We start from the raw sequence: 16,322 nt of genomic DNA, 5'->3' as shown, positions 1-16,322 counted from the left end.
TGGCAGCCACTCACTCTATAAAAGCAAGCGTTGGCCAGCTAGACTCTCAGAAGCGCTTAGAGCGCTCCACAGTGTAGATCAGGAAAAGGGAGGGGAACGGTCGGTGGCCGTTCAACTTAGGAGTAAAGAAAAGTAAATCGAGCATAAAGTCAGCCTACCACTGAGGTCCAAGGGACATCGCCTTCGGAGACTTTCCGGTCACCGTTGGCGGCCTGACCAGACTCGTGGCAACAATTTACAGGCTGTTCCTGCTCACAAAGCGGCGTGCCGACGAAGGACGCGTCTCTTTGAATAGACAGGATGCACGGACCGCCCTCCGGCGACAGCGCATGCCCATTGCGCACGATCAAGAGAGTTCAGTTCGGCATCATCAGCCCAGATGAGCTTGTAGGTTTTTATGGGAATAATGGGGTTTTGTATAACTATTCCGATATACCGATCATACATTAACGGTGCACTTGTATGTTGTTTAGAGGTTAAACTTGCCTTTACCTTGTTTATTTTGCAAAGCAAACTGTTAGCCTAGCATGCTAGCGGTTTCTTCCGTTAGCAACTAGCATCAGGCTAGAAGTTTGTAAACTATAAGCACAGCAATAACACAACTATAAATCTGGTTAACTCATGAATCAAACACACTTTATTTTTTATTGAAGAATGCAATGGCCCATAAATAAGGCAAATTTTACTTATTTTACGTTACTGTTTAATGCTGTTGTGAACTTGTACTACTGATGCACGCATGTAATTTGCTTAAATATTTTTTGCTTCTCTCATACAAAATAAAAAGTGAGGCCGTTACCCCACATAGGCTCCAAGTTGTAGTCAATAAATATAAATAAAAATAACTTACAAATTTAGTTTGTTGTATGTGGTTTTTACACTGAAGAAGAAATGTTGCTGACTTTGTGAAGTAAAGGACAATGTATTTGGATTGTATTAGCATGTATATGATTGAATTGGACACTTTTGTTCATCTCTTTTTAGAAACGGATGTCAGTTACAGAAGGGGGAATTAAGTACCCCGAAACAACAGAAGGTGGGCGCCCTAAACTTGGTGGCCTTATGGACCCCAGGCAAGGTGTTATTGAACGGAGTGGGAGATGTCAGACTTGTGCAGGTTTTGTACTGATCTTTGGCTTTTAATTCTTAATTCACAAACTGAAACCTGCATATGAAGTAATATTTGAATGTCTGTGTTTTGCAGGGAACATGACAGAATGTCCAGGCCACTTTGGACATATAGAATTGGCCAAACCAGTTTTTCATGTTGGCTTTGTAACAAAGATAATGAAGGTTTTACGCTGTGTCTGTTTCTTTTGCTCAAAGCTGTTAGTGGATGCAGTAAGTTGCTTTCCCCTTGTTTCACTGGTAATAAAATGTTTTTCGGGTTTGGTACTGACATGTCCTCTTTCACTGCTCCAGAACAATCCAAAGATCAAAGACATTCTTGCCAAGTCTAAAGGGCAACCCAGAAAACGACTGACACACGTTTATGAACTCTGCAAAGGCAAAAATATCTGTGAAGGTGGAGAGGAGATGGACAACAAGTTTGGGATGGAGCAGCAGGAGACTGAAGAGGACATTACTAAGGAAAAGGTAATTGTTGCACTCGAGTGACTCCAAATCTATAGTTGAAAGCAAAATGTAAACTTTTATTTTTACATTACATATAGGGTCATGGGGGCTGTGGGCGTTACCAGCCACGCATCAGGCGATCTGGTCTGGAGCTGTATGCTGAGTGGAAGCACGTGAATGAAGATTCTCAGGAGAAAAAAATCCTTCTTAGTCCAGAGCGTGTCCATGAAATCTTCAAACGCATCTCAGATGAAGAGGACATCATCTTGGGTATGGATCCGAAGTTTGCTCGCCCTGAATGGATGATTGTGACTGTTGTTGCCTGTGCCTCCACTGGCTGTTCGTCCTGCTGTGGTCATGCAGGGTTCCGCACGCAACCAGGTACAGTTACAGTATTCGAAATATTTTCATATAACTAAAAGTCGAAATGAATTTAAATGAATTGTGTCTTTCTTAAAGGATGATTTGACCCATAAACTGGCTGATATTGTCAAAATTAATAATCAGCTTAGAAGAAATGAGCAGAGTGGTGCTGCAGCTCATGTTATTGCTGAGGATGTTAAACTTCTCCAATTCCATGTAGCCACCATGGTGGACAATGAGCTCCCAGGACTGCCCAGGGTATGTACACTTGTATACAAAACTTTGTCAGTATGAAAAATTAGTAGTGATGGCTTACTTTTGTTTGTTTTTATTGTAGGCAATGCAAAAATCTGGTCGCCCTCTAAAATCCATCAAGCAGCGTCTAAAGGGAAAGGAAGGAAGAGTCCGAGGTAATCTTATGGGCAAGCGTGTGGACTTCTCTGCTCGAACTGTTATTACACCTGATCCCAATCTGCAAATTGACCAAGTCGGTGTCCCAAGATCTATAGCAGCCAACATGACTTTTCCTGAAATTGTTACTCCCTTCAACATTGACAGGTATGTCCCATTTCTTGAAATACAATTTCATAAAAGTCCTTTTTTAGACTCAATTATTTTAATATCTAACAGATTACAAGAGCTGGTGCGAAGAGGAAACAGTCAGTACCCAGGAGCCAAATACATAATTCGAGACAATGGAGACAGAATTGATTTGCGATTTCACCCAAAACCAAGTGACCTTCATTTGCAGATTGGCTATAAGGTAAGTTTCCACTGGCAGCAGTGGTGGTACATTACAATACAATTGTGCCTAATTATGATGATTATTTTTGTATAGGTTGAAAGACACATGTGCGATGGAGACATTGTCATCTTTAATCGTCAGCCTACACTTCACAAAATGTCCATGATGGGGCACAGAGTACGAATTCTTCCGTGGTCAACATTTCGACTAAATCTCAGGTACTAAATAAAAGTCTTGGCTTTTGTGAAGTATCTTGTTGGACAAAGGGTTTACCACCACTTTCTTCTTCCAGTGTCACCACACCATATAATGCTGATTTTGATGGTGATGAGATGAACTTGCACCTGCCCCAGTCTCTGGAGACAAGAGCAGAGATCCAGGAGCTGGCCATGGTGCCCCGTATGATTGTGACACCTCAGTCCAACAGACCCGTCATGGGTATTGTGCAGGACACACTCACAGCAGTGCGCAAATTTACCAAAAGAGATGTCTTCTTAGAGCGGGTATGAACCTGAATGAACCTGCCTACTGTTCTCTCTCAACAAAATTGATTGTTAATTCTGATTTCTTTGTTCAGGGTGAAGTCATGAACCTTCTCATGTTCTTGTCCACCTGGGATGGTAAAATGCCCCAGCCTGCCATTCTCAAACCTCGTCCTCTGTGGACAGGAAAGCAGATCTTCAGCCTTATCATTCCTGGACACATCAATGTCATCCGTACACACAGCACTCATCCAGATGATGAAGATAGTGGTCCATACAAGCACATTTCACCTGGTGACACCAAGGTACATAAAATGTTACATAAAACCTACTGCTGATCAACTACAAACAAGTATAACTGACTTGTATTATGAACCTCTGATCTAGGTTATTGTGGAGAACGGCGAGTTGATAATGGGAATTCTTTGCAAGAAATCCTTGGGAACTTCAGCTGGTTCTCTCGTCCACATCTCATATCTGGAGATGGGTCATGATATTACCAGACTGTTCTACTCCAACATTCAAACTGTGGTCAACAATTGGCTTCTGATTGAGGGTAAGTGGGGCCAGGGGAACTATGTGCTGAGATTGTTGCTATAAGCAATTTCCTGTATTGACATTATCTATTGGTGCTCAGGTCATTCAATCGGTATTGGTGACTCCATTGCTGATGCAAAGACATATCTTGACATTCAGAATACAATCAAGAAAGCCAAACAGGACGTGATAGAAGTAAGTATAACACACCGTTATAGTTCCTGTTTTGAATGTTTATCACTAAGGTTTAAATATATTTGTCTTCTTCCAGGTTATTGAAAAAGCTCACAATAACGAACTGGAACCAACTCCTGGTAACACACTAAGGCAGACGTTTGAGAACCAGGTGAATCGTATTCTCAACGATGCTCGAGACAAAACTGGATCCTCTGCCCAGAAGTCATTGTCTGAGTACAACAACTTCAAGTCCATGGTGGTGGCAGGTTCAAAGGGTTCCAAAATTAACATCTCACAGGTAAATTCTCTGTCAACATAAACACATCTCATGAGGGCTCGGTGATATGGGGGAAAAAATTTATTGATTCGGTGCTTACCTGTTTAAAGCGGTTACAGTTTTATAGTTGAATACAAACCCTTTGACCATTATGAGTGGGTGGGTAAAACTTTCTAAGGCTCTGAGTGACAGTTGGAATGAACCAATCATATTGAAGTATGAACACTCAGAACAAGAAGATGACTTTATTTAACACTTAGTATAAAGTTTGTTGTATATAAAAATACTAAGTCTACGTGAATCCTGATAAATCTCAAAATCATGATCTGGCTCAAAGAAAATTAACAACTAACAAAAATTTTACATTAATTATTTTGCATATTGCCCACTTACACACCCACACCTCATTTTTACAATTGTGGATCTCAACATTAAAACAATTCCTCATTTGTCAGGTTATTGCTGTGGTGGGACAACAGAACGTGGAGGGTAAACGAATCCCCTTCGGCTTCAAACACCGCACACTGCCCCACTTTATTAAGGATGATTATGGTCCTGAGAGCAGAGGCTTTGTAGAGAACTCATACCTGGCTGGACTGACACCAACTGAGTTTTTCTTCCACGCCATGGGAGGAAGAGAGGGTCTGATCGACACAGCTGTCAAAACAGCTGAGACAGGTAGGTACTTGGGAGTGTGTGTGCTTGTGCTTGTGCTTGTGCGTGTACCTGAACATGTACGTGTACGTGTATATCTGTGACATGGCTAACTTGAAAGCCACAGTGTTCCAAATGGGAAGTGAGCATGAGGGTGAATTCAAATCCAATTGACTTCACATTAAAAATTCTCACCTCTCTCTCTACAACTACTGCAGTGAGCTCGACATTTTGGTTTTAAAATGTTCCTATTAAGCCGCCCTATGTGATCCTGGTGTTTTTATTTCACTATTTTGTCCGTAAATAAATTCCTATTCCTAATATGGAAGTCTGTTCCAAACTTTCTCATATAACTGCTAGCCCTGTCAGCTTTATTTGTCGGGAGTGACTCCACACTCCCTCGGTCCACTTTATACAGTCCATGGTGTCAATTTGATATGTCTCTTAAACATTTAGTTAAAATTTGTTTTGTTATACCAGGTTACATCCAGCGTCGTCTGATCAAATCTATGGAGTCGGTCATGGTAAAGTACGACGGCACTGTCAGAAATTCAATCAACCAAGTGGTACAGCTGCGTTATGGTGAGGACGGACTGGCTGGAGAGAATGTGGAGTTTCAAAACTTAGCAACAGTTAAGCCCTCACACAAAGCCTTTGAAAAGAAGTAAGTAAAGGGTGTTATAGATTATTTGAACAAAAATAACTATTGCTTTAATTAACTTAATTTTGTTTATTAAGGTTCAGATTTGATTGTACCAATGAGCGAGCACTGAGGCGGACACTACAGGAAGATATTGTAAAAGATGTGTTGACCAATGCCCATGTTCAGAGTGCCTTGGAAAGAGAGTTTGAAAAGATGAGAGAAGATCGCGATGTCCTCAGAGCCATTTTCCCTACTGGTGACAGCAAGGTTTGTTCAGTCATCATTTACTGTGTTGTGTCAAACTGTAATAAATACTAAATAATGTGTTATATAATAATGTAATATTCATTAAAAAAAAATTTTTGTACAGGTGGTCCTTCCTTGCAATTTGGCTAGAATGATCTGGAATGCTCAGAAGATCTTCCGTATTAACACACGAACCCCAACAGATCTACATCCATTGAGAGTGGTTGACGGTAAGACACTGTTTCTGCAAAAAAATAATTAACAAAAAATACAAAAGATACAAAGGGGTAATGGAAGGAGAGGGAGAGAAGGAGAAAAGGGCATGGTAAAAAATGAACGTAAAAAATTAAAACCTCACTCAATTATTTTTTAGTTTTGTTTCTTAATTTTTTGCCCCTTTCCCTCTTATTTTTTATTTTTATTTTTTCTGTTTTTATTATCTACTCATACTCACCACACACATGCAGGAATATACACTCCCATATAAGAACAGAGGCCATTCTTATTGTCCCATCACCCCCTTCAAACCTTGATGTATGCACTCCCTATTCCCCCATCACAAAAAAAACAAACTGTTTCAAATCATCTCAAGGTGATTAATTATGAATACTTGATCCTATTTTTTTCATATTCTCAGGGCTGAAGGATCTCAGTAAGAAGCTGATCATTGTAAACGGCGATGACCCTCTGAGCAGACAGGCCCAAGAAAATGCCACTCTGCTTTTTAACATCCACCTGCGCTCCACCCTCTGCTCCCGGCGAATGACAGAGGAGTTCCGTCTCTCCACCGAGGCTTTCGATTGGCTGCTGGGAGAGATCGAGACCAAATTCAACCAGTCAATCGTATGTACTCAACTTTACTGTATTCTAAGTGTAAGGCCTGTCAGAATAAAAATTTTTGAATCACAATATATTGCTACAGAGAAATATAAATTTTTTATTTATTATATTAAATAAGTGATAATATTTAAACTAATTAATGCCACAGACACAAGAAAAAATAAAGCAGGATGATCCCAGTAAACTATTTTGATATGGCCCGTATCATTAAAACAAATATCTGAATAATAGAAGTCTTAAGAAAACTCCTAATTTTTGAAACGAAATTAAAGATAATAGATAATCCCAGTAAACATTTTTTTATTGACACTGTCATTAAAAGGCATAGAAGTTATTTATTATACTTTTTACAACTCAGATCTTATGATAACACATAAAAATGGCAGAAAACATTCATTTGTGCAAAGAAACTACAATCAATAAATATTAAGCCCTAAAAATGATTGTCCCAGCATTCATATATTGAACGATGAGTCAATATAGTTATTATGAGGGTGAATAAATATAAAACTACATGTATTTTCCCTTATTTCCAGGCTCATCCCGGAGAGATGGTTGGTGCCCTGGCTGCTCAGTCTTTGGGAGAGCCTGCCACTCAGATGACACTGAACACTTTCCATTACGCTGGTGTGTCCGCCAAGAACGTAACTCTGGGTGTGCCTCGTTTAAAAGAGTTGATCAACATCTCGAAGAGGCCCAAGACTCCTTCACTGACTGTGTTCCTGTTGGGACAAGCAGCAAGAGATGCTGAGCGCGCCAAGGACATTCTTTGCAGACTAGAGCACACAACACTTAGAAAGGTAAGTGTGCCATAATATTTAAAGGTGCATTGTGTAACTTTTCTGGTGGAGGTTCTGTCAAATGCTTTTTGTCATGGAGATGCTCTTATTTTGTCTGGAATGTTTCACAGTATGGTATTAAACCTTTCTGTCTGCATGGAGACCAAGTTACAGATCAGATCTGTAGAGAGACAATCGTTCTCACAGTCAGAATACCTGTTTTTTAGGTATTTTTGAGCTATAGAAGCACCTGAAATTTAATGTAAGATAGATTTGTTTAATGGAACATTCCAGGCAGAGTAATGACATATTCATAGAAACAAGCAGGTGATGTCAACAACCGAGTTGTTGCATAGTTGTATGGAGTTTGGTATGAATATAGTTTTGTATCTCTCACTGTTTGAGCAGAGCTGTCGGAGCCTGTTTGAGAATGAGCTCTTCTGTCCCTCTATATGTTGCGTTTTAGCACAAATATTGTCATCAGTGGTAGAGATCAACTGGCCAAGTTAAAATAAGAAGTACATAACACACCGGCTTCTGTGAGACAAGTTGACCAAGGCAACTGATAATATTAAAGAAGGACAAGTTCTGTAATATTTGGATGACGCCAGCGATAACTACAGAGTAATGTCAACAATGAATTAGAGGTGTCCTTGCTAAGACCATTTTACCATTAGTTTTTGGTGCAATATTGGAACAAGTACTACCTTATACCCTCATTTGAAAATTTACACAGCAAAATAGTTTTATAGATTTTTTTGCAGCCTAAACTGTTTTTTAATATGCTGGCTACTGTATCTAAAGTAATTGTTTCCAAAATGGCTCTTGTGATATTATCCATTTATAGACACATTCTCCCACCTCTGGCCTTAATGTTAAAATGGATATGAATCAATTTGTTTCAGGTGACTGCAAATACTGCCATCTACTATGACCCCAACCCTCAGAACACGGTGGTGGCAGAGGACCAGGAGTGGGTGAACGTGTACTATGAGATGCCCGACTTTGATGTGACTCGTATTTCACCATGGCTGCTGCGCATTGAGCTCGATCGCAAACACATGACTGATCGCAAGCTGACCATGGAGCAGATCGCAGAAAAGATCAATGCAGGTGGGTGTCTGAATAAAATGTGTAGATTATGTTTATTATTTTGTTTTATTATTTTTAGTTTTTAAAGCAATGGTGATCAATAGTTATTTTATGAAAAGGTTTTGGAGATGATTTGAACTGTATCTTCAATGACGACAATGCTGAGAAGTTGGTGTTGCGAATAAGAATTATGAACAGCGATGAAAACAAGTTCCAAGACGTAAGTGACTGTTAAAAAAAAATACGGTTTACAAATGCCATAATCTTCACTAAATTTAACCCAATGTGTTACTTAAAGGATGAGGAGGTGGTGGATAAAATGGATGATGATGTTTTTCTGAGATGCATTGAGTCCAACATGCTGACGGACATGACTCTTCAGGGAATTGAACAGATCAGCAAGGTACAGCAGTCGACAAACCACAAATACAAATAACTCACTTTAAATGCAACTAAACTCAAGTCCATGTTCCCCAGGTGTACATGCATCTGCCTCAGACAGACAACAAGAAGAAGATCATCATCACAGAGGACGGAGAGTTCAAGGCCCTGCAGGAGTGGATCCTAGAGACAGACGGCGTGAGTCTGATGAGAGTTCTGAGTGAGAAGGACGTAGACCCTGTCAGAACCACCTCCAACGACATTGTGGAGATCTTTACGGTATTAAAAACAAAAACAAACAAGTTTATATCGAGTTCAAATTCTTAACTGCTGGATTGTTCTTGTGTAGGTTTTGGGAATTGAAGCAGTGCGTAAGGCTCTGGAGAGAGAGTTGTACCACGTCATCTCCTTCGACGGTTCTTATGTGAACTATCGTCACTTGGCTTTGCTTTGTGACACCATGACCTGCAGGGGGCATTTAATGGCCATCACACGTCACGGTATCAATCGGCAGGACACAGGCCCACTCATGAAATGCTCTTTTGAGGAAACTGTGAGTTCAATATTTAAGACTAAATCAAACTATTCTCACATTGGAAATGACTCTGTTGTAACTGTATTGTTTCTGTATTGTTTCTGTGTTTTTCAGGTGGATGTGTTGATGGAGGCCTCGTCTCATGGTGAGGTGGATCCAATGAAGGGTGTGTCTGAGAACATCATGCTTGGACAGCTTGCTCCAGCAGGAACAGGCTGCTTTGACTTGCTGTTGGATGCTGAGAAGTGCAAATATGGCATGGAAATCCCCACAAATATACCTGGCATCAGTGTGGCTGGACGTAAGTGAAATATATGTATTTCCATACATTGTTCACATATTTAATTGAATTTAATATGCGTACTGATGTACACTCAATGCATTGCTTATATCTGTGTACTGATACCAATCCTATTTGCAGCCACTGGAATGTTCTTTGGCTCAGTGCCTAGTCCGATGAGCGGCATGTCACCTGCCATGACCCCCTGGAACACAGGAGCCACCCCGGCCTATGGAGCCTGGTCTCCCAGTGTTGGTAAGTGGATCTCCAGCTCGTCTGTAATGCTGTTCTCAGATTCATTTACTCAGCTCTGTCCTTTTGTGCCGTAACAGGAAGTGGCATGACTCCAGGAGCAGCAGGCTTTTCACCCAGTGGAGCGTCTGATGCCAGTGGGTACTCTCCTGGGTACTCGCCCGCCTGGTCCCCCACTCCAGGCTCTCCAGGGTCACCAGGCCCTGCAAGCCCGTACATTCCTTCTCCAGGTTAGGCTCAAGTTAAATGAAAAACATGCAGCAAAGTTTTAAAAAATGCACACATTTTTTAACAATCCTTCTTTTCCAGGAGGAGCCATGTCTCCCAATTATTCTCCCACTTCTCCTGCCTACGAGCCACGTTCTCCTGGTGGATACACGCCTCAGAGTCCAGGCTATTCTCCGACCTCTCCCTCCTACTCCCCAACTTCTCCCTCTTACTCCCCCACAAGCCCCAACTACAGCCCCACATCCCCGTCCTACTCCCCCACTTCCCCCAGTTACTCCCCAACCTCTCCCTCGTATTCACCCACGTCTCCCTCTTACTCCCCTACGTCCCCTTCCTACTCGCCCACCTCCCCCTCCTACTCCCCCACCTCCCCCTCTTATTCCCCCACATCGCCTAGTTACAGCCCCACGTCGCCTAGTTACAGCAGCCCCACCTCCCCCAGTTACTCCCCCACCTCTCCTTCATACTCTCCCACGTCCCCCTCTTACTCCCCTACGTCCCCTTCGTACTCCCCCACCTCTCCGTCTTACTCCCCCACCTCCCCCTCCTACTCCCCCACCAGCCCCAGCTACAGCCCTACGTCGCCCAACTACACCCCAACATCGCCCAGTTACTCTCCCACTTCCCCCTCTTACTCACCCACGTCCCCCTCTTACTCCCCCACCTCTCCAAACTATACTCCGACCAGCCCCAACTACTCCCCCACCTCCCCTTCCTACTCCCCCACCTCACCATCCTACTCGCCCTCCAGCCCGCGCTACACGCCGCAGTCTCCGACTTACACCCCCAGCTCACCGTCATACAGCCCGAGCTCCCCGTCATACTCACCCACATCTCCCAAATACACCCCCACCTCTCCGTCCTACAGCCCCAGCTCTCCAGAGTACACCCCCACATCGCCGAAATACTCGCCTACATCACCAAAATATTCCCCCACTTCGCCCAAGTACTCACCAACCTCTCCGACTTACTCACCGACTACACCCAAATACAGCCCCACCTCTCCCACCTACTCGCCCACATCTCCCACCTACACCCCCACCAGCCCCAAATATTCTCCTACGTCACCTACCTATTCGCCAACCTCACCCAAATACTCCCCAACCTCCCCCACCTACTCCCCCACCAGTCCTAAAGGCTCCACCTACAGCCCCACATCGCCTGGATACAGCCCCACATCGCCCACTTACAGCCCGGCCATCAGCCCTGATGATAGCGATGAGGAGAACAACTGAGTGGCGCCGAAATGGTTGATGGGACCCCCACCTCCCTGGCCTCTCTCCACAAATAGGACAGCGTCTTTGAGCCTGCTGTAGGACGAGAAGCCCAGTCTGAAGAATAAAATGTAGTTGAAACTTTAATGTAAAAAAAAAAAAAAGACTTGAACTGCTTTGCCTGAGAAAAAAAGGCTGCCTTTTGAAACTAGTTTTTTCAATTTTCACATGGGGTGTTGAAGTTGTAAACTACAGGCCCAGGAGGGTTTGAAATGCAGAGGAAGATGCACAAAGTGTCTAACTTTACAGTTTACGGCAGCCTGTCTCTCTACTGTTCTCCAGCAGTGTTCTATGTTGCCAAACCAACCTGATGCAAGTCAAGAATCAGTAAAATAAGACATCCAAACTTTTGCGTTTTTGAAGTTTTCAGAAGTATATATTTGTCTGTTACTTTTGAAGAATACGTTCAACAACTCAATGATGACAGATTCAGGAGTAACTGGAGAGAGACACTGGCTTGGGCTTGTCAATACAGACCATATAAACTACATGAGTGTATGTAGGCATTGCTCTTCCTACTTCTCACCCTTAAAACACCTACAAGATGTCACGTTACATCTACCAGCATCCTCCTGTCTTGCATCAAAAGCAAAAACAAAACACTTCCATATATTTCTTCCCTTTACAATGGGAATAAAAAAGTTTATATGAAAATAGAAGTCAGAATGATTGTTCTGTCTTTAATTTTGATTCTAGAAAGAAATGGGGCTTGTGGATTACAAAGTTGCTGCTTCTGTTACTGTTTGCATGAGTAGCAAATGTTAATACAGTTTAATCAAGCTTTAGGTTGATCTTTTTCAAAATCCTTCTGCTTTATAATTGTTGCCCCATTTCTGATAGCTGACATGTATTCATTTTGTTTTATTTGGGAAATTCACTTTATTTAAGACAAATAACTATTATTCTGTGTGAATACAAATAGAGCAAAATAAGAATTTTGTTTTTCTTGTTTGCTTTTGGTGACTTGTAAATCTGTTGGCAAGAGGCCCATGTTCTCTACCGTGAATGAAGGGTCAGGGGACCATAGGATAACTCTTTTCTAATGTTCTTTCCAAAACATTTAATTTTGCCTTGCATTTTTAGAATGCCAAAGGCCATTTCATCGTCTTTTCCACACAACAGGGTAACAGTCAAGTTTCCATCAGAAAACATTGTCTGAATGAAACACCTCTGCAAAGTGACTCATATTTATTTCCTTTTTTATGAAGTATTGGCTGGTTCTCCTCTTCCCCTTCATCCACTGTTGGTCCCAATTTCTGAAATCAGTGTTTTTTTGTTTTTTGTTTTTTTTTCTACGAATGTTTGTACCTGTGACTAGGGAAATCGTGGGGTGGGTGTTTCTGATGTTACTGGGAGTCCTGTAGTTGGGTACCCAATTCTTAATAGCCTTTCATTTTCAGTTAGACTGCCTTAAATCGACAGTTTGGTTCGGTCACTGCACTTACTAAACTGGAGGGTTGATGTTTTCCATAGTCTCCCCCAGTTGCACCCACTGCTGCTGTCTTAAGTGCGCTGTTTATAGTGAGTTTGGGACATCGGGACTCCTGGCAGTGTGAATGTGAGAGTGCCAGGCCAGGCACGGTTCAAGAAAGACTTGACATGTCTCGGCAAAGACGAAGGTTTAACTTAATTGCCACTGTATAGAAATCAGCTCATAATCTCATTCTTTGTGTCTCTGTTCTGTTTGTTTTTGGACTTGGAAAAATTAATAAAAACGTTTTACTATATCTTTTTGACTTTTTTTTTTTTTCAAATGAAATGATTGAGTCTGGCCTGAAGAGGTCGCTGTTGCTCGTTCGTGTAATATTCCATAAATAGTCACAAATAAAATGTCCGACCTGACTAGAAAGCCTATAAATCAGTAGTTGTTGACAATGACATTAGGCCTTTTCGGAACAAGTTGAGTTTCCTGAGTAATTCATTTAATCGTCTCAAAAGGTGAATAACTTTTTTTTTTTTTTTTTCTAAATGGGTTATTTAAAACGGATAGTGTCAGACAGTATTTAGTATATACAAGTATGCCTATTCTTACAGATTATAATTACGATCCACCAGACATTGCCATAGACTTTACTACAAAGCCACGGAGCAGACTTATAGCACTGCCTCAACTTCACCTGTAGGGGGTACTTTTCTTCACACGTGAGTGATTTCATTCCTTACAAATCACCATAGTCAGCAATAATCCACGAGATGAGCCTGTCTGAGTAGATGCTGCAACAAGATAACAGTCCAGTGTGATTTAAATCAAAGACAAGTGCTCTGGGAGAAAGTATAGACATCTCAACTTCAAAACTGGTACCAAAATGACCCAAATCTAAGTGGACAAAAGATTTCCAGTCGTACCAACAATGTCACCAACCCTCAGGTATTTTAGCTTACCATTATTTACCTATAAGAACTATAATATTTAGCCAATGACAAGTTTATCTGAGCATATCTAAGTCCTTTGGTGATCACTGATGCACTAAAGTAGTAATGAATCTCAATGTGGTTTACCCAGAATGCCTCAGGGCTGGTGCAAATGCACAAACTAATCTGGGAAATGGACAAAAGATTTCCAGTCCCTAAATGTCACCAACTCACTTAGGTATTGTACTTAGATCAATTTCTAACTTTATTTTATTTTATATTGCCATTATTTACTTTTAAGAAGCATAATATTTAGCCCATGGCCAGTTCATCTGAGCATATGAAAGTGTTTTGCTGATCACTGATGCACTAAACTAGTAATGAAACGCAATATGATTTACCCAGAATACCTCAGGGCTGTTAGATGGTTGCAATAGCACAAACCATGACACATGCCCACTAATACGGCCTCTGTGTGGAAAATATGACTCACAGGCTAAGTGTTATATACATTACTTCAGTGTGCGTGTGTGCGCGTGTGTGTGTGTGACAGAGGGAAGCCTGATGACTGTTTTATGGAGGGTTGCCCAAGTAATTGTGAAATCGCTGTTTATAATGAATTATAATGACAATAATTCATTGCCTAATTATTTTATTGGCAATCATATTAATACACACAGGGCACATTTTATAATGATTTATAATATTTTACTTATTTATTTATTTATTTATTTGACAATCCAATTCATTAATCTACTGCCAAAAGGAAGGAGATGTCAATCACAATTCATAACTTTATAAACTCACTGTGAGACTGTAGACTGTGTAACTTTTCTAGTGGGGGAGTGGCTACCTACTAGTCCCCATGCCGTTTATATTTTGGCTTGGAATGTGGCTTTAAACATGTCTTTTTTTTTTTTTCATTATCCAGATTTTTATTGCTCAAAAACATCCATTCTTAGTGTGAGTGGGTCTCCTTCCACAGATATAACCTATTACTTGGCCTGGTAGTACTATCTGCTTGCAGGGACATTGGACTGGGGGGTAAGGGTACTCTTTACCCAGGGCCCAGAGCAGGTAGGGGCCCTTCACAAAATCTGTAATATGCCATTTTCAACATATAACATATAATATGGTAGCCAGGCTGGCGCCACCTAATGCATCCACTCAGTTTCATTTCTCTCCAGGGACTAGGTCAGGAATCGGAATACACCAGATTGTTTGCAAGAACCCCGGAAGTTGTAGACCTCGTCAGTGCTGTGTAATTAGCCAGTCAATAAATTCTAAGTTTTAGAAATGTTTATTGAAAATTAGGTGCAGATTGAAGTTACCTGAAAAGAAAAGGAAATAGTAAAAGTAAAGTCATTTAAATTGTAAAAGAATTCTAAAATGACTGTATTACCCTCTGTGTGGTTTTCTCTCCAGTCAGAGACCTAAGAAGGTCATTGTTTGGAGGAGGAATAACTGTTCTATTTAGAATGACACTGCTAATTTAAAATTATTATATTTTTGTAATGTATGTTTGGACTGTTTTTGTAATTAGCACCTGAGTTAAACCCAATTGCCTTAAAAGAAGCCAGCCTCCATTGTTCCGGAGTAGTGCCTGTAGACCTCGTACCGGCCAGTCGGCAAAGAGCTGTGAAGCCATGACGTCACATGGATGGATGTAGACGGAGCCATACATTCTGTGTTGGCAACGATTCTCAAGATCAAGGATTTTCACTCTCTGCTTTGTTTGCTTTTGTGCCGGCAATTACTTGGACACCACTGAGCGTTCCAGCGCATTACATACGTCACAACCAAATAGCAATGATTGGTTAAATTAAAAAAGTACCCACCGACCGTCAAGCGAACGAATCCTAATTCTGTAAGTTCAGATGTTTTCCACAAAGTGAAACCAACTGATGAATCAGGCTAATAATATGGGCCCACCAAGATGATTACTAATCATCTTGGTGGGCCCAGAATTTTGTACTACATCCCTGTCTGCTTGTATCCATGGAAATAGATACTTTTAATGCCATACTGTGAAATATTTTAAGCAAAGCAAAAACATCTCCAGAATGTGCTCAGTGTGTTTTATTTAAATGTCCCGTATTATGCAAAAATTTACTCTTGTGAGCTTTAAGCCATGTTGTAATGTTGTTACCTCAAAGATATGCCTGGGGTTGTGCTTTGTTTTATTCACACATGCATTACTTTATTATTTGTTTGTTTACATCTCCAAAGCTCAAAATGCTCTGTTCCAACTTGTGGTGTCATGAAGCAGTAGTTTTCAGGTTAACAGCTCCTTTTACCTTTTGTTTAGTAGAGATTTCAGGGCTGAAATTATCCAAAATATTCTAGTGAAGGTTTATGGAGTTTAAAAACACAGTGGAGCACTTCCTGTATCACTACATGACATCATAAGAAGTGTTTCTGTTTGAGAGAAGAGAAATATGCAGGGTTTGTGATTTAAACATGTGTGAATGAAACAAAACAAAACTCCAGGTATGTTTGTGATGAGGAAACAACATTATAGCGTAGATCAGAAAATTAAGTAATACGGACCCTTAAAATCACTGTTTAAATATAACAGTGTAAAGTCATTATCAGCTGATTCAACCACAT

General features: G+C 41.0%; 1 protein-coding gene across 1 annotated transcript; it reads left to right on the top strand.

The window, feature by feature from the left end:
• Positions 1-65: 65 nt before the first annotated feature.
• polr2a (RNA polymerase II subunit A) lies at positions 66-13,087 on the top strand. The gene is given in 30 exon segments (XM_020924016.2): positions 66-387; positions 985-1,117; positions 1,205-1,341; positions 1,423-1,596; positions 1,674-1,892; positions 1,894-1,956; positions 2,035-2,196; positions 2,276-2,496; positions 2,569-2,701; positions 2,777-2,901; positions 2,976-3,186; positions 3,261-3,470; positions 3,553-3,721; positions 3,803-3,897; positions 3,974-4,177; positions 4,612-4,834; positions 5,291-5,474; positions 5,549-5,720; positions 5,824-5,929; positions 6,337-6,542; positions 7,076-7,339; positions 8,224-8,431; positions 8,530-8,630; positions 8,709-8,813; positions 8,888-9,070; positions 9,141-9,344; positions 9,441-9,627; positions 9,748-9,861; positions 9,939-10,088; positions 10,168-13,087. Coding segments are annotated over 30 exon segments (5,904 nt in total). The 5' UTR covers positions 66-300; the 3' UTR covers positions 11,322-13,087.
• Positions 13,088-16,322: the final 3,235 nt, after the last annotated feature.

This window comes from Boleophthalmus pectinirostris, unplaced genomic scaffold (genome assembly GCF_026225935.1).
Source record: "Boleophthalmus pectinirostris isolate CB_2022bp ecotype Guang Dong unplaced genomic scaffold, ASM2622593v1 HiC_scaffold_20, whole genome shotgun sequence".
Lineage (NCBI taxonomy): Eukaryota > Metazoa > Chordata > Actinopteri > Gobiiformes > Gobiidae > Boleophthalmus > Boleophthalmus pectinirostris.
This window is presented reverse-complemented; position numbering and strand designations above follow the sequence as displayed.